This window comes from Oncorhynchus nerka, unplaced genomic scaffold (assembly GCF_034236695.1).
Source record: "Oncorhynchus nerka isolate Pitt River unplaced genomic scaffold, Oner_Uvic_2.0 unplaced_scaffold_1134, whole genome shotgun sequence".
NCBI classification, from domain to species: Eukaryota; Metazoa; Chordata; class Actinopteri; order Salmoniformes; family Salmonidae; genus Oncorhynchus; species Oncorhynchus nerka.
In genome coordinates, this window is record NW_027040193.1 from 101,423 (window position 1) to 128,139 (window position 26,717).

General features: G+C 43.9%; 1 protein-coding gene across 1 annotated transcript in view; it reads left to right on the forward strand.

The window, feature by feature from the left end:
- LOC135570067 (A-kinase anchor protein 13-like) overlaps positions 1–26,717 on the forward strand; it is a 93,401-nt gene that overhangs the window by 50,828 nt on the left and 15,856 nt on the right. The window contains exon 11 of the mRNA XM_065016133.1: positions 6,948–7,242. Within this exon, the coding sequence (XP_064872205.1) occupies positions 6,948–7,242 (295 nt within the window). The remainder of the gene's footprint in view (positions 1–6,947; positions 7,243–26,717) is intronic.

Sequence of the window (26,717 nt, forward strand, 5' to 3'; positions counted from 1 at the left end):
CTTCAAGTTACACTGTTTTGGTTATAAAGTTGTCCTTTATTAACTTTTAATAACAACAAAACAAAAATGACATATATTTTCAAATTCCAACTTTTGTCATTGCCACCATTGTGGCTGACCAAACCATTTTCACAAAGTCCATTTATTGCATGAAAATGTTCTCGGTAGTGAGAGGACAAAGGAATTGTGTCTGCTGCCTTAGATTTACAACGGGAGTGAGGTGTCATAAACCATCTTCACCCTCTTTCTCCTCTGGTGGGGGTGAGTGTCATACACCATCTTCACACCCCCTTCTCCTCTGGTGGAGGTGAGGTGTCATACACCATCTTCACACCCTTCTCCTCTGGTGGAGGTGAGGTGTCATACACCACCTCTTCTCCTCTGGTGGGGGTGAGGTGTCATACACCATCTTCACACCCCTTCTCCTCTGGTGGAGGTGAGGTGTCATACACCATCTTCACACCCCTTCTCCTCTGGTGGAGGTGAGGTGTCATACACCATCTTCACACCCCTTCTCCTCTGGTGGGGGTGAGGTGTCATAAACCATCTTAATACCTCTTCTCCTCTGGTGGGGGTGAGGTGTCATACACCATCTTCACACCCCTTCTCCTCTGGTGGAGGTGAGGTGTCATACACCATCTTCACACCCCTTCTCCTCTGGTGGGGGTGAGGTGTCATACACCATATTCACACCCCTTCTCCTCTGGTGGGGGTGAGGTGTCATAAACCATCTTCACCCCTCTTCTCCTCTGGTGGGGGTGAGGTGTCATAAACCATCTCTTCTCCTCTGGTGGGGGTGAGGTGTCATAAACCACCTCTTCTCCTCTGGTGGGGGTGAGGTGTCATACACCACCTCTTCTCCTCTGGTGGGGGTGAGGTGTCATAAACCACCTTCACACCTCTTCTCCTCTGGTGGGGGTGAGGTGTCATAAACCATCTTAATACCTCTTCTCCTCTGGTGGGGGTGAGGTGTCATAAACCATCTTAATACCTCTTCTCCTCTGGTGGGGGTGAGGTGTCATAAACCACCTTCACACCTCTTCTCCTCTGGTGGGGGGTGAGGTGTCATAAACCATCTTCACACCTCTTCTCCTCTGGTGGGGGTGAGGTGTCATAAACCACCTCTTTCTCCTCTGGTGGGGGTGAGGTGTCATAAACCACCTTCACACCTCTTCTCCTCTGGTGGGGGTGAGGTGTCATAAACCACCTCTTCTCCTCTGGTGGGGGTGAGGTGTCATACACCATCTTCACACCTCTTCTCCTCTGGTGGGGGTGAGGTGTCATAAACCCTCTTCACACCTCTTCTCCTCTGGTGGGGGTGAGGTGTCATAAACCATCTTAATACCTCTTCTCCTCTGGTGGGGGTGAGGTGTCATAAACCACCTTCACACCTCTTCTCCTCTGGTGGGGGTGAGGTGTCATAAACCATCTTAATACCTCTTCTCCTCTGGTGGGGGTGAGGTGTCATAAACCACCTTCACACCTCTTCTCCTCTGGTGGGGGTGAGGTGTCATAAACCACCTCTTCTCCTCTGGTGGGGGTGAGGTGTCATAAACCATCTTCACCCCTCTTCTCCTCTGGTGGGGGTGAGGTGTCATAAACCACCTTCACACCTCTTCTCCTCTGGTGGGGGTGAGGTGTCATAAACCATCTTCACACCTCTTCTCCTCTGGTGGGGGTGAGGTGTCATAAACCACCTCTTCTCCTCTGGTGGGGGTGAGGTGTCATAAACCATCTTCACACCTCTTCTCCTCTGGTAGGGGTGAGGTGTCATAAACCACCTCTTCTCCTCTGGTGGGGGTGAGGTGTCATAAACCCTCTTCACACCTCTTCTCCTCTGGTGGGGGTGAGGTGTCATAAACCATCTTCACCCCTCTTCTCCTCTGGTGGGGTGAGGTGTCATAAACCATCTTCACCCCTCTTCTCCTCTGGTGGGGGTGAGGTGTCATAAACCATCTTCACACCTCTTCTCCTCTGGTGGGGGTGAGGTGTCATACACCATCTTCACACCCTTCTCCTCTGGTGGGGTGAGGTGTCATAAACCATCTTCACACCCCTTCTCCTCTGGTGGGGGTGAGGTGTCATACACCATCTTCACCCCTCTTCTCCTCTGGTAGGGGTGAGGTGTCATAAACCACCTCTTCTCCTCTGGTGGGGGTGAGGTGTCATACACCATCTTCACCCCTCTTCTCCTCTGGTAGGGGTGAGGTGTCATAAACCACCTCTTCTCCTCTGGTGGGGGTGAGGTGTCATACACCATCTTCACCCCTCTTCTCCTCTGGTAGGGGTGAGGTGTCATAAACCACCTCTTCTCCTCTGGTGGGGGTGAGGTGTCATACACCATCTTCACCCCTCTTCTCCTCTGGTAGGGGTGAGGTGTCATAAACCACCTCTTCTCCTCTGGTGGGGGTGAGGTGTCATACACCATCTTCACACCCCTTCTCCTCTGGTGGGGGTGAGGTGTCATAAACCATCTTAATACCTCTTCTCCTCTGGTGGGGGTGAGAGATCTCTCTGTAGGATTGTGGACCCCGGTAACCTGAGCCGAGCAAGACAGTCATGACACTATCTATATTATATCTATACTATAATATTTATCATATTTATTATATATTATCTGTACACTATCATTTCTATCATATTTATAATATATCATTTACACTATACTATCTATGTTATATCTATACTACAATATCTATATTATCTATACTATCTACGTTATATCTATACTACAATATCTATATTATCTATACTATCTATGTTATATCTATACTACAATATCTATATTATCTATACTATATTATATCTATACTACAATATCTATATTATCTATACTATCTATGTTATATCTATACTATAATATCTATATTATCTATACTATATTATATCTATACTATAATATCTATATTATCTATACTATCTATACTTACATCTATACTATAATATCTATATTATCTATACTATCTATAACTTATATCTATACTATAAATATCATATATATTTCTATACTATAATATATACTATATATCTATAATATAATATCTATATTATCTATATATATACTATAATATATATCTATACTATAATATCTATATTTATCTATACTATAATATATATATATCTATAATATAATATCTATATATAATATACTATCTATATATATCTATACTATAATATCATATTTTCTATACTATATATATCTATGTTATATCTATAATATAATATCTATATTATCTATACTATCTATATTATATCTATACTATAATATCTATATTATCTACACTATCGTATATTATCTATACTTGACAATATATATATCTATACTATACTATCTATATATAAATATATATACTATATTATCTATCTATAACTTTACTAACTATCTACTATAATATCTGTACTATAATATCTATCATATACTGTCTATATTATATATATATATACTATAATATATAATCTATACTATCTATATTATATCTATACTATAATATCAATACTATATTATATATATACTATTTGTTCTATACTATAATATCCATGCTATAATATATATAACATTTATAATATATTATACTATACTATACTATATTTATATTATATCTATACTATAATGTCTATATTATTTCTATGCTATAATATCTATCATATTTATAATATACTATCTATACTATACTATCTATATTATTTCTGTACTATAATATATATATACATATTTATAATATATTATCTATTCTATACTGTCTATATCTATACTACAATGTCTATATTATATTATATGCTATAATATCAATCATATTTATAATATACTATCTATAACATATATATCTATAATATATTATAATCTGTACTATAATATATATCATATTTATAATATATTATCTATTCTATACTGTCTATATCTATATACTATAATATTTATAATATATTATTTAACACCTATACTATAATATCAATCATATTTATAATATATATCTATACTATACTATCTATATTATTTCTATACTATAATATTATATCATATTTATTATATATTATCTATACTATAATATATCATATCTATAATATATATCATATTTATAATATATTATCTATTCTATACTATCTATATCTATATTTTATCAATATCTATATGATTTCTATACTATAATATCAATCATATTTATAATATATATACTATCTATACTATACTATCTATATTATTTCTATACTATAATATATACTATATATTTATAATATATATTATCTATACTATAATATACTATACTATAATATATCATACTATATATCTATACTATATTTTATCTATACTATAATATCTATACTATATCTATACTATATCTATAATATACTCTACTATATATTATCTATACTATAATATCTATCATACTTATAATATATTATCTATACTATAATATCTATATTATATCTATATATAACATTATCTATATCTAACATCTATACTATATTATCATATCTATACTATAATATCTATACTATATATTATATACTATAATATTATATTTATAATATATTATATAACACCTGTACTCTAATATGTATCATATTTATAATATATTATCTCTACTATACTATGTATATTATGTCTATACTATAACAATTATATTTATAATATATTATATAACACCTATACTATAATATTATCATATTTATAATATATTATCTCTATAACTATACTATGTATATTATGTCTATACTATAACAATTATATTTATAATATATTATATAACACCTGTACTCTAATATGTATCATATTTATAATATATTATCTCTACTATACTATGTATATTATGTCTATACTATAACAATTATATTTATAATATATTATATAACACCTGTACTCTAATATGTATCATATTTATAATATATTATCTATACTATACTATGTATATTATGTCTATACTATAACAATTATATTTATAATATATTATATAACACCTATACTAATATGTATCATATTTATAATATATTATCTCTACTATACTATGTATATTATGTCTATACTATAACAATTATATTTATAATATATTATATAACACCTGTACTCTAATATGTATCATATTTATAATATATTATCTATACTATACTATATATTATCTATACTATAACATTATATTTATAATATCTTATATAACACCTGTACTCTAATATCTATCATATTTATAATATATTATCTATACTATACTATGTATATTATCTATACTATAACATTATATTTATAATATATTATATAACACCTATAATCTATACTATAATATTTATAATATATTATCTATACTATACTATACTATATTATGTCTATACTATAACAATTATATTATAATATATTATATAACACCTATACTCTAATATGTATAATATTTATAATATATTATCTCTACTATACTATGTATATTATGTCTATACTATAACAATTATATTTATAATATATTATATAACACCTGTATCTAATATGTATCATATTTATAATATATTATCTCTACTATACTATGTATATTATGTCTATACTATAACAATTATATTTATAATATATTATATAACACCTGTACTCTAATATGTATCATATTTATAATATATTATCTATACTATACTATGTATATTATGTCTATACTATAACAATTATATTTATAATATATTATATAACACCTGTACTCTAATATCTATCATATTTATAATATATTATCTATACTATACTATGTATATTATGTCTATACTATAACAATTATATTTATAATATATTATATAACACCTATCTAATATAATATTTATAATATATTATCTATACTATACTATGTATATTATGTCTATACTATAACAATTATATTTATAATATATTATATAACACCTGTACTCTAATATGTATCATATTTATAATATATTATCTCTACTATACTATGTATATTATGTCTATACTATAACAATTATATTTATAATATATTATATAACACCTGTACTCTAATATGTATCATATTTATAATATATTATCTATACTATCTATACCTCTCGTGTCTGAGCCGTTGAGTTGCGACTCCATTTTGTCCCTATACCGACATTTTGCTTGTTTAATTATTATATATATTCTTTATTTAACCTTTATTTAACTAAGCAAGTCAGTGAAGAACAAATTCTTATTTTCAATGACAGCCTAGGAACAGTGGGTTAACTGCCTGTTCAGGGGCAGAATGACATATTTTTACCTTTTCATCTCAGGGATTTGATCTAGCAACCTTTCGGTTACTGGCCCAATGCTCTAACCACTAGGCTACCTGTCGCCCCAAAATTTTGAAGAGTGAATTCCGATTGGTCAGACCAGCATTGAATGGTTCTAGTCACAGGTACATCCTGGTTGAGTGTCTGCCGATAGGACGGTAGGAGAAAGATGGAGTCGTGGTCAGATTTGCCGAAGGGAGGGCGGGGGAGGGCCTTGTTTGCCTTGTGTAGCAGTGGTCCAGTGTATTGCTCTCGTGCTACAGTCAATATGCTGATATAATTTAGGTAGCCTTGTTCACAAATGTGCTTTGTTAAAATCTCCTGCTACAATAAATGCAGCTTCAGGATATATGGTTTTCAGTTTAGTTTCCAGCTAATTTCCTTGAGGGCCATCGAGGTATCTGCTTGGGGGTGATATCACGGCTGGGACTATGATCGAAGAGAATTCTCTTGTGAGATAATGTGGTCGGCATGGGCATTTGATTGTTTGGAATTCTAGGTCAGTTGAACAAAATTAATAGAGTTCCTGTATGTTGTTATGATTACACCATGAGTCGTTAATCATGAAGCATACATCCCCGCCCTTCCTCTTCCCAGGGAGATGTCTGCTTCTATCGGCATGATGCATGAAGAAACCCAGTGGCTCAGACAACATCATTATAATGTTTAATATAATGTAATATCATATTCATAACCGCACCTCCTGTCATCTCCAACAGAGGTGGATACAGAGAACTCCCTCTTCTACCTCAGACGACTCCCCCCACTTCCCCTCCTCTACCTCCCTGGACAAAGATCCAATGGACCCGACTGAGCTCTCCTCCTCTCCCAGGAAAGAATCCCTGACCTCGTCAAAAGGGAAGAGCCTAAGTCCTTTCTCTGAGGCCCCGGCCCTAAAGGCCCCTAGTGGAGACAGTCAGAACCAGATACCTAACAGACTGCTGCAACTGGCTAAAGACAGGAGCAAGAACAAGAAGGACAAGAAGAAGAAGGAACAGGGTACACAGTCACCAGGTATAACTACACTACAGTGTTGAGACGGAGGACAGTCACCAGGTATAACTACAGTGTTGAGACAGGGAGGACAGTCACCAGGTATAACTACAGTGTTGAGACAGGGAGGACAGTCACCAGGTATAACTACAGTGTTGAGACAGGGAGGACAGTCACCAGGTATAACTACAGTGTTGAGACAGGGAGGACAGTCACCAGGTATAACTACACTACAGTGTTGAGACAGGGAGGACAGTCACCAGGTATAACTACACTACAGTGTTGAGACAGGGAGGACAGTCACCAGGTATAACTACACTACAGTGTTGAGACAGGGAGGACAGTCACCAGGTATAACTACACTACAGTGTTGAGACAGGGAGGACAGTCACCAGGTATAACTACACTACAGTGTTGAGACAGGGAGGACAGTCACCAGGTATAACTACACTACAGTGTTGAGACAGGGAGGACAGTCACCAGGTATAACTACACTACAGTGTTGAGACAGGGAGGACAGTCACCAGGTATAACTACACTACAGTGTTGAGACAGGGAGGACAGTCACCAGGTATAACTACACTACAGTGTTGAGACAGGGAGGACAGTCACCAGGTATAACTACAGTGTTGAGACAGGGAGGACAGTCACCAGGTATAACTACACTACAGTGTTGAGACAGGGAGGACAGTCACCAGGTATACACTACAGTGTTGAGACAGGGAGGACAGTCACCAGGTATAACTACACTACAGTGTTGAGACAGGGAGGACAGTCACCAGGTATAACTACACTACAGTGTTGAGACAGGGAGGACAGTCACCAGGTATAACTACACTACAGTGTTGAGACAGGGAGGACAGTCACCAGGTATAACTACACTACAGTGTTGAGACAGGGAGGACAGTCACCAGGTATAACTACACTACAGTGTTGAGACAGGGAGGACAGTCACCAGGTATAACTACACTACAGTGTTGAGACAGGGAGGACAGTCACCAGGTATAACTACACTACAGTGTTGAGACAGGGAGGACAGTCACCAGGTATAACTACACTACAGTGTTGAGACAGGGAGGACAGTCACCAGGTATAACTACACTACAGTGTTGAGACAGGGAGGACAGTCACCAGGTATACTACTACAGTGTTGAGACAGGGAGGACAGTCACCAGGTATAACTACACTACAGTGTTGAGACAGGGAGGACAGTCACCAGGTATAACTACACTACAGTGTTGAGACAGGGAGGACAGTCACCAGGTATAACTACACTACAGTGTTGAGACAGTGAGGAGACAGGGAGGGAGGACAGTCACCAGGTATAACTACACTACAGTGTTGAGACAGGGAGGACAGTCACCAGGTATAACTACACTACAGTGTTGAGACAGGGAGGACAGTCACCAGGTATAACTACACTACAGTGTTGAGACAGGGAGGACAGTCACCAGGTATAACTACACTACAGTGTTGAGACAGGGAGGACAGTCACCAGGTATAACTACTACAGTGTTGAGACAGGGAGGACAGTCACCAGGTATAACTACTACAGTGTTGAGACAGGGAGGACAGTCACCAGGTATAACTACACTACAGTGTTGAGACAGGGAGGACAGTCACCAGGTATAACTACACTACAGTGTTGAGACAGGGAGGACAGTCACCAGGTATAACTACACTGTTGAGACAGGGAGGACAGTCACCAGGTATAACTACACTACAGTGTTGAGACAGGGAGGACAGTCACCAGGTATAACTACACTACAGTGTTGAGACAGGGAGGACAGTCACCAGGTATAACTACACTACAGTGTTGAGACAGGGAGGACAGTCACCAGGTATAACTACACTACAGTGTTGAGACAGGGAGGACAGTCACCAGGTATAACTACACTACAGTGTTGAGACAGGGAGGACAGTCACCAGGTATAACTACACTACAGTGTTGAGACAGGGAGGACAGTCACCAGGTATAACTACACTACAGTGTTGAGACAGGGAGGACAGTCACCAGGTATAACTACTACAGTGTTGAGACAGGGAGGACAGTCACCAGGTATAACTATACTACAGTGTTGAGACAGGAGGACAGTCACCAGGTATAACTACAGTGTTGAGACAGGGAGGACAGTCACCAGGTATAACTACACTACAGTGTTGAGACAGGGAGGACAGTCACCAGGTATAACTACACTACAGTGTTGAGACAGGGAGGACAGTCACCAGGTATAACTACACTACAGTGTTGAGACAGGGAGGACAGTCACCAGGTATAACTACACTACAGTGTTGAGACAGGGAGGACAGTCACCAGGTATAACTACAGTGTTGAGACAGGGAGGACAGTCACCAGGTATAACTACACTACAGTGTTGAGACAGGGAGGACAGTCACCAGGTATAACTACACTACAGTGTTGAGACAGGGAGGACAGTCACCAGGTATAACTACACTACAGTGTTGAGACAGGGAGGACAGTCACCAGGTATAACTACACTACAGTGTTGAGACAGGGAGGACAGTCACCAGGTATAACTACACTACAGTGTTGAGACAGGGAGGACAGTCACCAGGTATAACTACTACAGTGTTGAGACAGGAGGACAGTCACCAGGTATAACTACACTACAGTGTTGAGACAGGGAGGACAGTCACCAGGTATAACTACACTACAGTGTTGAGACAGGGAGGACAGTCACCAGGTATAACTACACTACAGTGTTGAGACAGGGAGGACAGTCACCAGGTATAACTACACTACAGTGTTGAGACAGGGAGGACAGTCACCAGGTATAACTACACTACAGTGTTGAGACAGGAGGACAGTCACCAGGTATAACTACACTACAGTGTTGAGACAGGGAGGACAGTCACCAGGTATAACTACAGTGTTGAGACAGGGAGGACAGTCACCAGGTATAACTACACTACAGTGTTGAGACAGGGAGGACAGTCACCAGGTATAACTACACTACAGTGTTGAGACAGGGAGGACAGTCACCAGGTATAACTACACTACAGTGTTGAGACAGGGAGGACAGTCACCAGGTATAACTACACTACAGTGTTGAGACAGGGAGGACAGTCACCAGGTATAACTACACTACAGTGTTGAGACAGGGAGGACAGTCACCAGGTATAACTACACTACAGTGTTGAGACAGGGAGGACAGTCACCAGGTATAACTACAGTGTTGAGACAGGGAGGACAGTCACCAGGTATAACTACACTACAGTGTTGAGACAGGGAGGACAGTCACCAGGTATAACTACACTACAGTGTTGAGACAGGGAGGACAGTCACCAGGTATAACTACACTACAGTGTTGAGACAGGGAGGACAGTCACCAGGTATAACTACACTACAGTGTTGAGACAGGGAGGACAGTCACCAGGTATAACTACACTACAGTGTTGAGACAGGAGGACAGTCACCAGGTATAACTACAGTGTTGAGACAGGGAGGACAGTCACCAGTGTTGAGACAGGAGGACAGTCACCAGGTATAACTACACTACAGTGTTGAGACAGGGAGGACAGTCACCAGGTATAACTACACTACAGTGTTGAGACAGGGAGGACAGTCACCAGGTACACACTACAGTGTTGAGACAGGGAGGACAGTCACCAGGTATAACTACACTACAGTGTTGAGACAGGGAGGACAGTCACCAGGTATAACTACAGTGTTGAGACAGGGAGGACAGTCACCAGGTATAACTACACTACAGTGTTGAGACAGGGAGGACAGTCACCAGGTATAACTACACTACAGTGTTGAGACAGGGAGGACAGTCACCAGGTATAACTACACTACAGTGTTGAGACAGGAGGACAGTCACCAGGTATAACTACACTACAGTGTTGAGACAGGGAGGACAGTCACCAGGTATAACTACACTACAGTGTTGAGACAGGGAGGACAGTCACCAGGTATAACTACACTACAGTGTTGAGACAGGGAGGACAGTCACCAGGTATAACTACACTACAGTGTTGAGACAGGGAGGACAGTCACCAGGTATAACTACACTACAGTGTTGAGACAGGGAGGACAGTCACCAGGTATAACTACACTACAGTGTTGAGACAGGGAGGACAGTCACCAGGTATAACTACTACAGTGTTGAGACAGGGAGGACAGTCACCAGGTATAACTACACTACAGTGTTGAGACAGGGAGGACAGTCACCAGGTATAACTACACTACAGTGTTGAGACAGGGAGGACAGTCACCAGGTATAACTACACTACAGTGTTGAGACAGGGAGGACAGTCACCAGGTATAACTACACTACAGTGTTGAGACAGGGAGGACAGTCACCAGGTATAACTACACTACAGTGTTGAGACAGGGAGGACAGTCACCAGGTATAACTACACTACAGTGTTGAGACAGGGAGGACAGTCACCAGGTATAACTACACTACAGTGTTGAGACAGGGAGGACAGTCACCAGGTATAACTACACTACAGTGTTGAGACAGGGAGGACAGTCACCAGGTATAACTACAGTGTTGAGACAGGGAGGACAGTCACCAGGTATACACTACAGTGTTGAGACAGGGAGGACAGTCACCAGGTATAACTACACTACAGTGTTGAGACAGGGAGGACAGTCACCAGGTATAACTACACTACAGTGTTGAGACAGGGAGGACAGTCACCAGGTATAACTACACTACAGTGTTGAGACAGGGAGGACAGTCACCAGGTATAACTACACTACAGTGTTGAGACAGGGAGGACAGTCACCAGGTATAACTACACTACAGTGTTGAGACAGGGAGGACAGTCACCAGGTATAACTACACTACAGTGTTGAGACAGGGAGGACAGTCACCAGGTATAACTACACTACAGTGTTGAGACAGGGAGGACAGTCACCAGGTATAACTACTACAGTGTTGAGACAGGGAGGACAGTCACCAGGTATAACTACACTACAGTGTTGAGACAGGAGGACAGTCACCAGGTATAACTACACTACAGTGTTGAGACAGGGAGGACAGTCACCAGGTATAACTACACTACAGTGTTGAGACAGGGAGGACAGTCACCAGGTATAACTACACTACAGTGTTGAGACAGGGAGGACAGTCACCAGGTATAACTACACTACAGTGTTGAGACAGGGAGGACAGTCACCAGGTATAACTACACTACAGTGTTGAGACAGGGAGGACAGTCACCAGGTATAACTACAGTGTTGAGACAGGGAGGACAGTCACCAGGTATAACTACACTACAGTGTTGAGACAGGGAGGACAGTCACCAGGTATAACTACACTACAGTGTTGAGACAGGGAGGACAGTCACCAGGTATAACTACACTACAGTGTTGAGACAGGGAGGACAGTCACCAGGTATAACTACACTACAGTGTTGAGACAGGGAGGACAGTCACCAGGTATAACTACACTACAGTGTTGAGACAGGGAGGACAGTCACCAGGTATAACTACACTACAGTGTTGAGACAGGGAGGACAGTCACCAGGTATAACTACACTACAGTGTTGAGACAGGGAGGACAGTCACCAGGTATAACTACACTACAGTGTTGAGACAGGAGGACAGTCACCAGGTATAACTACACTACAGTGTTGAGACAGGGAGGACAGTCACCAGGTATAACTACACTACAGTGTTGAGACAGGGAGGACAGTCACCAGGTATAACTACACTACAGTGTTGAGACAGGGAGGACAGTCACCAGGTATAACTACACTACAGTGTTGAGACAGGAGGACAGTCACCAGGTATAACTACACTACAGTGTTGAGACAGGGAGGACAGTCACCAGGTATAACTACACAGTGTTGAGACAGGGAGGACAGTCACCAGGTATAACTACACTACAGTGTTGAGACAGGGAGGACAGTCACCAGGTATAACTACACTACAGTGTTGAGACAGGGAGGACAGTCACCAGGTATAACTACACTACAGTGTTGAGACAGGGAGGACAGTCACCAGGTATAACTACACTACAGTGTTGAGACAGGGAGGACAGTCACCAGGTATAACTACACTACAGTGTTGAGACAGGGAGGACAGTCACCAGGTATAACTACAGTGTTGAGACAGGGAGGACAGTCACCAGGTATAACTACACTACAGTGTTGAGACAGGAGGACAGTCACCAGGTATAACTACACTACAGTGTTGAGACAGGGAGGACAGTCACCAGGTATAACTACACTACAGTGTTGAGACAGGGAGGACAGTCACCAGGTATAACTACACTACAGTGTTGAGACAGGGAGGACAGTCACCAGGTATAACTACACTACAGTGTTGAGACAGGGAGGACAGTCACCAGGTATAACTACACTACAGTGTTGAGACAGGGAGGACAGTCACCAGGTATAACTACACTACAGTGTTGAGACAGGGAGGACAGTCACCAGGTATAACTACAGTGTTGAGACAGGGAGGACAGTCACCAGGTATAACTACACTACAGTGTTGAGACAGGGAGGACAGTCACCAGGTATAACTACACTACAGTGTTGAGACAGGGAGGACAGTCACCAGGTATAACTACACTACAGTGTTGAGACAGGGAGGACAGTCACCAGGTATAACTACAGTGTTGAGACAGGAGGACAGTCACCAGGTATACACTACAGTGTTGAGACAGGGAGGACAGTCACCAGGTATAACTACACTACAGTGTTGAGACAGGGAGGACAGTCACCAGGTATAACTACACTACAGTGTTGAGACAGGGAGGACAGTCACCAGGTATAACTACACTACAGTGTTGAGACAGGGAGGACAGTCACCAGGTATAACTACACTACAGTGTTGAGACAGGGAGGACAGTCACCAGGTATAACTACACTACAGTGTTGAGACAGGGAGGACAGTCACCAGGTATAACTACACTACAGTGTTGAGACAGGGAGGACAGTCACCAGGTATAACTACACTACAGTGTTGAGACAGGGAGGACAGTCACCAGGTATAACTACAGTGTTGAGACAGGGAGGACAGTCACCAGGTATAACTACAGTGTTGAGACAGGGAGGACAGTCACCAGGTATAACTACACTACAGTGTTGAGACAGGGAGGACAGTCACCAGGTATAACTACAGTGTTGAGACAGGGAGGACAGTCACCAGGTATAACTACACTACAGTGTTGAGACAGGGAGGACAGTCACCAGGTATAACTACACTACAGTGTTGAGACAGGGAGGACAGTCACCAGGTATAACTACACTACAGTGTTGAGACAGGGAGGACAGTCACCAGGTATAACTACACTACAGTGTTGAGACAGGGAGGACAGTCACCAGGTATAACTACAGTGTTGAGACACGGAGGACAGTCACCAGGTATAACTACACTACAGTGTTGAGACAGGGAGGACAGTCACCAGGTATAACTACACTACAGTGTTGAGACAGGAGGACAGTCACCAGGTATAACTACACTACAGTGTTGAGACAGGGAGGACAGTCACCAGGTATAACTACACTACAGTGTTGAGACAGGGAGGACAGTCACCAGGTATAACTACACTACAGTGTTGAGACAGGAGGACAGTCACCAGGTATAACTACACTACAGTGTTGAGACAGGGAGGACAGTCACCAGGTATAACACTACAGTGTTGAGACCTACAGTGTTGAGACAGGAGGACAGTCACCAGGTATAACTACACTACAGTGTTGAGACAGGGAGGACAGTCACCAGGTATACACTACAGTGTTGAGACAGGGAGGACAGTCACCAGGTATAACTACACTACAGTGTTGAGACAGGGAGGACAGTCACCAGGTATAACTACACTACAGTGTTGAGACAGGGAGGACAGTCACCAGGTATAACTACACTACAGTGTTGAGACAGGGAGGACAGTCACCAGGTATAACTACACTACAGTGTTGAGACAGGGAGGACAGTCACCAGGTATAACTACACTACAGTGTTGAGACAGGGAGGACAGTCACCAGGTATAACTACACTACAGTGTTGAGACAGGGAGGACAGTCACCAGGTATAACTACACTACAGTGTTGAGACAGGGAGGACAGTCACCAGGTATAACTACACTACAGTGTTGAGACAGGAGGACAGTCACCAGGTATAACTACACTACAGTGTTGAGACAGGGAGGACAGTCACCAGGTATAACTACACTACAGTGTTGAGACAGGGAGGACAGTCACCAGGTATAACTACACACTACAGTGTTGAGACAGGGAGGACAGTCACCAGGTATAACTACACTACAGTGTTGAGACAGGGAGGACAGTCACCAGGTATAACTACACTACAGTGTTGAGACAGGGAGGACAGTCACCAGGTATAACTACACTACAGTGTTGAGACAGGGAGGACAGTCACCAGGTATAACTACACTACAGTGTTGAGACAGGGAGGACAGTCACCAGGTATAACTACTACAGTGTTGAGACAGGGAGGACAGTCACCAGGTATAACTACTACAGTGTTGAGACAGGGAGGACAGTCACCAGGTATAACTACACTACAGTGTTGAGACAGGGAGGACAGTCACCAGGTATAACTACACTACAGTGTTGAGACAGGGAGGACAGTCACCAGGTATAACTACACTACAGTGTTGAGACAGGGAGGACAGTCACCAGGTATAACTACACTACAGTGTTGAGACAGGGAGGACAGTCACCAGGTATAACTACACTACAGTGTTGAGACAGGGAGGACAGTCACCAGGTATAACTACACTACAGTGTTGAGACAGGGAGGACAGTCACCAGGTATAACTACACTACAGTGTTGAGACAGGGAGGACAGTCACCAGGTATAACTACACTACAGTGTTGAGACAGGAGGACAGTCACCAGGTATAACTACACTACAGTGTTGAGACAGGGAGGACAGTCACCAGGTATACACTACAGTGTTGAGACAGGGAGGACAGTCACCAGGTATAACTACACTACAGTGTTGAGACAGGGAGGACAGTCACCAGGTATAACTACACTACAGTGTTGAGACAGGGAGGACAGTCACCAGGTATAACTACACTACAGTGTTGAGACAGGGAGGACAGTCACCAGGTATAACTACAGTGTTGAGACAGGGAGGACAGTCACCAGGTATAACTACACTACAGTGTTGAGACAGGGAGGACAGTCACCAGGTATAACTACACTACAGTGTTGAGACAGGGAGGACAGTCACCAGGTATAACTACACTACAGTGTTGAGACAGGGAGGACAGTCACCAGGTATAACTACACTACAGTGTTGAGACAGGGAGGACAGTCACCAGGTATAACTACACTACAGTGTTGAGACAGGGAGGACAGTCACCAGGTATAACTACACTACAGTGTTGAGACAGGGAGGACAGTCACCAGGTATAACTACACTACAGTGTTGAGACAGGGAGGACAGTCACCAGGTATAACTACACTACAGTGTTGAGACAGGGAGGACAGTCACCAGGTATAACTACACTACAGTGTTGAGACAGGGAGGACAGTCACCAGGTATAACTACACAGTGTTGAGACAGGGAGGACAGTCACCAGGTATAACTACACTACAGTGTTGAGACAGGGAGGACAGTCACCAGGTATAACTACACTACAGTGTTGAGACAGGGAGGACAGTCACCAGGTATAACTACACTACAGTGTTGAGACAGGGAGGACAGTCACCAGGTATAACTACACTACAGTGTTGAGACAGGGAGGACAGTCACCAGGTATAACTACACTACAGTGTTGAGACAGGGAGGACAGTCACCAGGTATAACTACACTACAGTGTTGAGACAGGGAGGACAGTCACCAGGTATAACTACACTACAGTGTTGAGACAGGGAGGACAGTCACCAGGTATAACTACAGTGTTGAGACAGGGAGGACAGTCACCAGGTATAACTACAGTGTGTTGAGACAGGGAGGACAGTCACCAGGTATAACTACACTACAGTGTTGAGACAGGGAGGACAGTCACCAGGTATAACTACACTACAGTGTTGAGACAGGGAGGACAGTCACCAGGTATAACTACACTACAGTGTTGAGACAGGGAGGACAGTCACCAGGTATAACTACAGTGTTGAGACAGGGAGGACAGTCACCAGGTATAACTACACTACAGTGTTGAGACAGGGAGGACAGTCACCAGGTATAACTACACTACAGTGTTGAGACAGGGAGGACAGTCACCAGGTATAACTACACTACAGTGTTGAGACAGGGAGGACAGTCACCAGGTATAACTACACTACAGTGTTGAGACAGGGAGGACAGTCACCAGGTATAACTACACTACAGTGTTGAGACAGGGAGGACAGTCACCAGGTATAACTACACTACAGTGTTGAGACAGGGAGGACAGTCACCAGGTATAACTACACTACAGTGTTGAGACAGGGAGGACAGTCACCAGGTATAACTACACTACAGTGTTGAGACAGGGAGGACAGTCACCAGGTATAACTACAGTGTTGAGACAGGGAGGACAGTCACCAGGTATAACTACACTACAGTGTTGAGACAGGGAGGACAGTCACCAGGTATAACTACACTACAGTGTTGAGACAGGGAGGACAGTCACCAGGTATAACTACACTACAGTGTTGAGACAGGGAGGACAGTCACCAGGTATAACTACACTACAGTGTTGAGACAGGGAGGACAGTCACCAGGTATAACTACACTACAGTGTTGAGACAGGGAGGACAGTCACCAGGTATAACTACACTACAGTGTTGAGACAGGGAGGACAGTCACCAGGTATAACTACACTACAGTGTTGAGACAGGGAGGACAGTCACCAGGTATAACTACACTACAGTGTTGAGACAGGGAGGACAGTCACCAGGTATAACTACTACAGTGTTGAGACAGGGAGGACAGTCACCAGGTATAACTACACTACAGTGTTGAGACAGGGAGGACAGTCACCAGGTATAACTACACTACAGTGTTGAGACAGGGAGGACAGTCACCAGGTATACACTACAGTGTTGAGACAGGGAGGACAGTCACCAGGTATAACTACAGTGTTGAGACAGGGAGGACAGTCACCAGGTATAACTACACTACAGTGTTGAGACAGGGAGGACAGTCACCAGGTATAACTACACTACAGTGTTGAGACAGGGAGGACAGTCACCAGGTATAACTACACTACAGTGTTGAGACAGGGAGGACAGTCACCAGGTATAACTACACTACAGTGTTGAGACAGGGAGGACAGTCACCAGGTATAACTACACTACAGTGTTGAGACAGGGAGGACAGTCACCAGGTATAACTACACTACAGTGTTGAGACAGGGAGGACAGTCACCAGGTATAACTACACTACAGTGTTGAGACAGGGAGGACAGTCACCAGGTATAACTACACTACAGTGTTGAGACAGGGAGGACAGTCACCAGGTATAACTACACTACAGTGTTGAGACAGGGAGGACAGTCACCAGGTATACACTACAGTGTTGAGACAGGGAGGACAGTCACCAGGTATACACTACAGTGTTGAGACAGGGAGGACAGTCACCAGGTATAACTACACTACAGTGTTGAGACAGGGAGGACAGTCACCAGGTATAACTACACTACAGTGTTGAGACAGGGAGGACAGTCACCAGGTATAACTACACTACAGTGTTGAGACAGGGAGGACAGTCACCAGGTATAACTACACTACAGTGTTGAGACAGGGAGGACAGTCACCAGGTATAACTACACTACAGTGTTGAGACAGGGAGGACAGTCACCAGGTATAACTACACTACAGTGTTGAGACAGGGAGGACAGTCACCAGGTATAACTACACTACAGTGTTGAGACAGGGAGGACAGTCACCAGGTATAACTACACTGTGTTGAGACAGGGAGGACAGTCACCAGGTATAACTACACTACAGTGTTGAGACAGGGAGGACAGTCACCAGGTATAACTACAGTGTTGAGACAGGGAGGACAGTCACCAGGTATAACTACACTACAGTGTTGAGACAGGGAGGACAGTCACCAGGTATAACTACAGTGTTGAGACAGGGAGGACAGTCACCAGGTCACCAGTGTTGAGACAGGGAGGACAGTCACCAGGTATAACTACACAGTGTTGAGACAGGGAGGACAGTCACCAGGTATAACTACACTACAGTGTTGAGACAGGGAGGACAGTCACCAGGTATACACTACAGTGTTGAGACAGGAGGACAGTCACCAGGTATAACTACACTACAGTGTTGAGACAGGGAGGACAGTCACCAGGTATAACTACACTACAGTGTTGAGACAGGGAGGACAGTCACCAGGTATAACTACACTACAGTGTTGAGACAGGGAGGACAGTCACCAGGTATAACTACACTACAGTGTTGAGACAGGGAGGACAGTCACCAGGTATAACTACTACAGTGTTGAGACAGGGAGGACAGTCACCAGGTATAACTACACTACAGTGTTGAGACAGGGAGGACAGTCACCAGGTATAACTACACTACAGTGTTGAGACAGGGAGGACAGTCACCAGGTATAACTACACTACAGTGTTGAGACAGGGAGGACAGTCACCAGGTATAACTACAGTGTTGAGACAGGGAGGACAGTCACCAGGTATAACTATACTACAGTGTTGAGACAGGAGGACAGTCACCAGGTAGAACTACAGTGTTGAGACAGGGAGGACAGTCACCAGGTATAACTACACTACAGTGTTGAGACAGGGAGGACAGTCACCAGGTATAACTACACTACAGTGTTGAGACAGGGAGGACAGTCACCAGGTATAACTACACTACAGTGTTGAGACAGGGAGGACAGTCACCAGGTATAACTACACTACAGTGTTGAGACAGGGAGGACAGTCACCAGGTATAACTACACTACAGTGTTGAGACAGGGAGGACAGTCACCAGGTATAACTACAGTGTTGAGACAGGGAGGACAGTCACCAGGTATAACTACACTACAGTGTTGAGACAGGGAGGACAGTCACCAGGTATAACTACACTACAGTGTTGAGACAGGGAGGACAGTCACCAGGTATAACTACACTACAGTGTTGAGACAGGGAGGACAGTCACCAGGTATAACTACTACAGTGTTGAGACAGGGAGGACAGTCACCAGGTATAACTACACTACAGTGTTGAGACAGGGAGGACAGTCACCAGGTATAACTACACTACAGTGTTGAGACAGGGAGGACAGTCACCAGGTATAACTACACTACAGTGTTGAGACAGGGAGGACAGTCACCAGGTATAACTACACTACAGTGTTGAGACAGGGAGGACAGTCACCAGGTATAACTACAGTGTTGAGACAGGGAGGACAGTCACCAGGTATAACTACACTACAGTGTTGAGACAGGGAGGACAGTCACCAGGTATAACTACAGTGTTGAGACAGGGAGGACAGTCACCAGGTATAACTACACTACAGTGTTGAGACAGGGAGGACAGTCACCAGGTATAACTACACTACAGTGTTGAGACAGGGAGGACAGTCACCAGGTATAACTACACTACAGTGTTGAGACAGGGAGGACAGTCACCAGGTATAACTACACTACAGTGTTGAGACAGGGAGGACAGTCACCAGGTATAACTACACTACAGTGTTGAGACAGGGAGGACAGTCACCAGGTATAACTACACTACAGTGTTGAGACAGGGAGGACAGTCACCAGGTATAACACTACAGTGTTGAGACAGGGAGGACAGTCACCAGGTATAACTACACTACAGTGTTGAGACAGGGAGGACAGTCACCAGGTATAACTACACTACAGTGTTGAGACAGGGAGGACAGTCACCAGGTATAACTACACTACAGTGTTGAGACAGGGAGGACAGTCACCAGGTATAACTACACTACAGTGTTGAGACAGGGAGGACAGTCACCAGGTATAACTACAGTGTTGAGACAGGGAGGACAGTCACCAGGTATAACTACACTACAGTGTTGAGACAGGAGGACAGTCACCAGGTATAACTACACTACAGTGTTGAGACAGGGAGGACAGTCACCAGGTATAACTACACTACAGTGTTGAGACAGGGAGGACAGTCACCAGGTATAACTACACTACAGTGTTGAGACAGGGAGGACAGTCACCAGGTATAACTACACAGTCACAGTGTTGAGACAGGGAGGACAGTCACCAGGTATAACTACACTACAGTGTTGAGACAGGGAGGACAGTCACCAGGTATAACTACACTACAGTGTTGAGACAGGGAGGACAGTCACCAGGTATACACTACAGTGTTGAGACAGGGAGGACAGTCACCAGGTATACACTACAGTGTTGAGACAGGAGGACAGTCACCAGGTATAACTACACTACAGTGTTGAGACAGGGAGGACAGTCACCAGGTATAACTACACTACAGTGTTGAGACAGGGAGGACAGTCACCAGGTATAACTACACTACAGTGTTGAGACAGGGAGGACAGTCACCAGGTATAACTACACTACAGTGTTGAGACAGGGAGGACAGTCACCAGGTATAACTACACTACAGTGTTGAGACAGGGAGGACAGTCACCAGGTATAACTACACTACAGTGTTGAGACAGGGAGGACAGTCACCAGGTATAACTACACTACAGTGTTGAGACAGGGAGGACAGTCACCAGGTATAACTACACTACAGTGTTGAGACAGGGAGGACAGTCACCAGGTATAACTACACTACAGTGTTGAGACAGGGAGGACAGTCACCAGGTATACACTACAGTGTTGAGACAGGGAGGACAGTCACCAGGTATAACTACACTACAGTGTTGAGACAGGGAGGACAGTCACCAGGTATAACTACACTACAGTGTTGAGACAGGGAGGACAGTCACCAGGTATAACTACACTACAGTGTTGAGACAGGGAGGACAGTCACCAGGTATAACTACACTACAGTGTTGAGACAGGGAGGACAGTCACCAGGTATAACTACACTACAGTGTTGAGACAGGGAGGACAGTCACCAGGTATAACTACACTACAGTGTTGAGACAGGGAGGACAGTCACCAGGTATAACTACACTACAGTGTTGAGACAGGGAGGACAGTCACCAGGTATAACTACACTACAGTGTTGAGACAGGGAGGACAGTCACCAGGTATAACTACACTACAGTGTTGAGACAGGAGGACAGTCACCAGGTAGAACTACAGTGTTGAGACAGGGAGGACAGTCACCAGGTATAACTACACTACAGTGTAGAGACAGGGAGGACAGTCACCAGGTATAACTACAGTGTTGAGACAGGGAGGACAGTCACCAGGTATACACTACAGTGTTGAGACAGGAGGACAGTCACCAGGTATAACTACACTACAGTGTTGAGACAGGGAGGACAGTCACCAGGTATAACTACACTACAGTGTTGAGACAGGGAGGACAGTCACCAGGTATAACTACACTACAGTGTTGAGACAGGGAGGACAGTCACCAGGTATAACTACACTACAGTGTTGAGACAGGGAGGACAGTCACCAGGTATAACTACACTACAGTGTTGAGACAGGGAGGACAGTCACCAGGTATAACTACACTACAGTGTTGAGACAGGGAGGACAGTCACCAGGTATAACTACAGTGTTGAGACAGGGAGGACAGTCACCAGGTATAACTACACTACAGTGTTGAGACAGGGAGGACAGTCACCAGGTATAACTACACTACAGTGTTGAGACAGGAGGACAGTCACCAGGTATAACTACACTACAGTGTTGAGACAGGGAGGACAGTCACCAGGTATAACTACACTACAGTGTTGAGACAGGGAGGACAGTCACCAGGTATAACTACACTACAGTGTTGAGACAGGGAGGACAGTCACCAGGTATACACTACAGTGTTGAGACAGGAGGACAGTCACCAGGTATAACTACACTACAGTGTTGAGACAGGGAGGACAGTCACCAGGTATAACTACACTACAGTGTTGAGACAGGGAGGACAGTCACCAGGTATAACTACACTACAGTGTTGAGACAGGGAGGACAGTCACCAGGTATAACTACACTACAGTGTTGAGACAGGAGGACAGTCACCAGGTATAACTACACTACAGTGTTGAGACAGGGAGGACAGTCACCAGGTATAACTACACTACAGTGTTGAGACAGGGAGGACAGTCACCAGGTATAACTACACTACAGTGTTGAGACAGGGAGGACAGTCACCAGGTATAACTACACTACAGTGTTGAGACAGGAGGACAGTCACCAGGTATACACTACAGTGTTGAGACAGGAGGACAGTCACCAGGTATAACTACACTACAGTGTTGAGACAGGGAGGACAGTCACCAGGTATAACTACAGTGTTGAGACAGGGAGGACAGTCACCAGGTATAACTACACTACAGTGTTGAGACAGGGAGGACAGTCACCAGGTATAACTACACTACAGTGTTGAGACAGGGAGGACAGTCACCAGGTATAACTACACTACAGTGTTGAGACAGGGAGGACAGTCACCAGGTATAACTACACTACAGTGTTGAGACAGGGAGGACAGTCACCAGGTATAACTACACTACAGTGTTGAGACAGGGAGGACAGTCACCAGGTATAACTACACTACAGTGTTGAGACAGGAGGACAGTCACCAGGTATAACAGTCACCAGGTATAACTACTACAGTGTTGAGACAGGGAGGACAGTCACCAGGTATAACTACACTACAGTGTTGAGACAGGGAGGACAGTCACCAGGTATAACTACAGTGTTGAGACAGGGAGGACAGTCACCAGGTATACACTACAGTGTTGAGACAGGGAGGACAGTCACCAGGTATAACTACACTACAGTGTTGAGACAGGGAGGACAGTCACCAGGTATAACTACACTACAGTGTTGAGACAGGGAGGACAGTCACCAGGTATACACTACAGTGTTGAGACAGGGAGGACAGTCACCAGGTATACACTACAGTGTTGAGACAGGGAGGACAGTCACCAGGTATAACTACACTACAGTGTTGAGACAGGGAGGACAGTCACCAGGTATAACTACACTACAGTGTTGAGACAGGGAGGACAGTCACCAGGTATAACTACACTACAGTGTTGAGACAGTGAGGACAGTGAGACAGGGAGGACAGTCACCAGGTATAACTACACTACAGTGTTGAGACAGGGAGGACAGTCACCAGGTATAACTACACTACAGTGTTGAGACAGGGAGGACAGTCACCAGGTATAACTACAGTGTTGAGACAGGGAGGACAGTCACCAGGTATAACTACACTACAGTGTTGAGACAGGGAGGACAGTCACCAGGTATAACTACACTACAGTGTTGAGACAGGGAGGACAGTCACCAGGTATAACTACACTACAGTGTTGAGACAGGGAGGACAGTCACCAGGTATAACTACAGTGTTGAGACACGGAGGACAGTCACCAGGTATAACTACACTACAGTGTTGAGACAGGGAGGACAGTCACCAGGTATAACTACACTACAGTGTTGAGACAGGGAGGACAGTCACCAGGTATACACTACAGTGTTGAGACAGGGAGGACAGTCACCAGGTATAACTACACTACAGTGTTGAGACAGGGAGGACAGTCACCAGGTATAACTACACTACAGTGTTGAGACAGGGAGGACAGTCACCAGGTATAACTACAGTGTTGAGACAGGGAGGACAGTCACCAGGTATAACTACACTACAGTGTTGAGACAGGGAGGACAGTCACCAGGTATAACTACACTACAGTGTTGAGACAGGGAGGACAGTCACCAGGTATAACTACACTACAGTGTTGAGACAGGGAGGACAGTCACCAGGTATAACTACACTACAGTGTTGAGACAGGGAGGACAGTCACCAGGTATAACTACACTACAGTGTTGAGACAGGGAGGACAGTCACCAGGTATAACTACACTACAGTGTTGAGACAGGGAGGACAGTCACCAGGTATAACTACACTACAGTGTTGAGACAGGGAGGACAGTCACCAGGTATAACTACACTACAGTGTTGAGACAGGGAGGACAGTCACCAGGTATAACACTACAGTGTTGAGACAGGGAGGACAGTCACCAGGTATAACTACACTACAGTGTTGAGACAGGGAGGACAGTCACCAGGTATAACTACACTGTTGAGACAGGGAGGACAGTCACCAGGTATAACTACTACAGTGTTGAGACAGGGAGGACAGTCACCAGGTATAACTACACTACAGTGTTGAGACAGGGAGGACAGTCACCAGGTATAACTACACTACAGTGTTGAGACAGGGAGGACAGTCACCAGGTATAACTACAGTGTTGAGACAGGGAGGACAGTCACCAGGTATAACTACACTACAGTGTTGAGACAGGAGGACAGTCACCAGGTATAACTACACTACAGTGTTGAGACAGGGAGGACAGTCACCAGGTATAACTACAGTGTTGAGACAGGGAGGACAGTCACCAGGTATAACTACTACAGTGTTGAGACAGGGAGGACAGTCACCAGGTATAACTACACTACAGTGTTGAGACAGGGAGGACAGTCACTACAGGTATACACTACAGGTATAACTACACTACAGTGTTGAGACAGGGAGGACAGTCACCAGGTATAACTACAGTGTTGAGACAGGGAGGACAGTCACCAGGTATAACTACACTACAGTGTTGAGACAGGGAGGACAGTCACCAGTATAACTACACTACAGTGTTGAGACAGGGAGGACAGTCACCAGGTATAACTACACTACAGTGTTGAGACAGGGAGGACAGTCACCAGGTATAACTACACTACAGTGTTGAGACAGGGAGGACAGTCACCAGGTATAACTACACTACAGTGTTGAGACAGGGAGGACAGTCACCAGGTATACACTACAGTGTTGAGACAGGGAGGACAGTCACCAGGTATAACTACACTACAGTGTTGAGACAGGGAGGACAGTCACCAGGTATAACTACACTACAGTGTTGAGACAGGGAGGACAGTCACCAGGTATAACTACACTACAGTGTTGAGACAGGGAGGACAGTCACCAGGTATACACTACAGTGTTGAGACAGGGAGGACAGTCACCAGGTATAACTACACTACAGTGTTGAGACAGGGAGGACAGTCACCAGGTATAACTACAGTGTTGAGACAGGGAGGACAGTCACCAGGTAACTACACTACAGTGTTGAGACAGGGAGGACAGTCACCAGGTATAACTACACTACAGTGTTGAGACAGGGAGGACAGTCACCAGGTATAACTACACTACAGTGTTGAGACAGGGAGGACAGTCACCAGGTATAACTACACTACAGTGTTGAGACAGGGAGGACAGTCACCAGGTATAACTACACTACAGTGTTGAGACAGGGAGGACAGTCACCAGGTATAACTACACTACAGTGTTGAGACAGGGAGGACAGTCACCAGGTATACACTACAGTGTTGAGACAGGGAGGACAGTCACCAGGTATACACTACAGTGTTGAGACAGGGAGGACAGTCACCAGGTATAACTACACTACAGTGTTGAGACAGGGAGGACAGT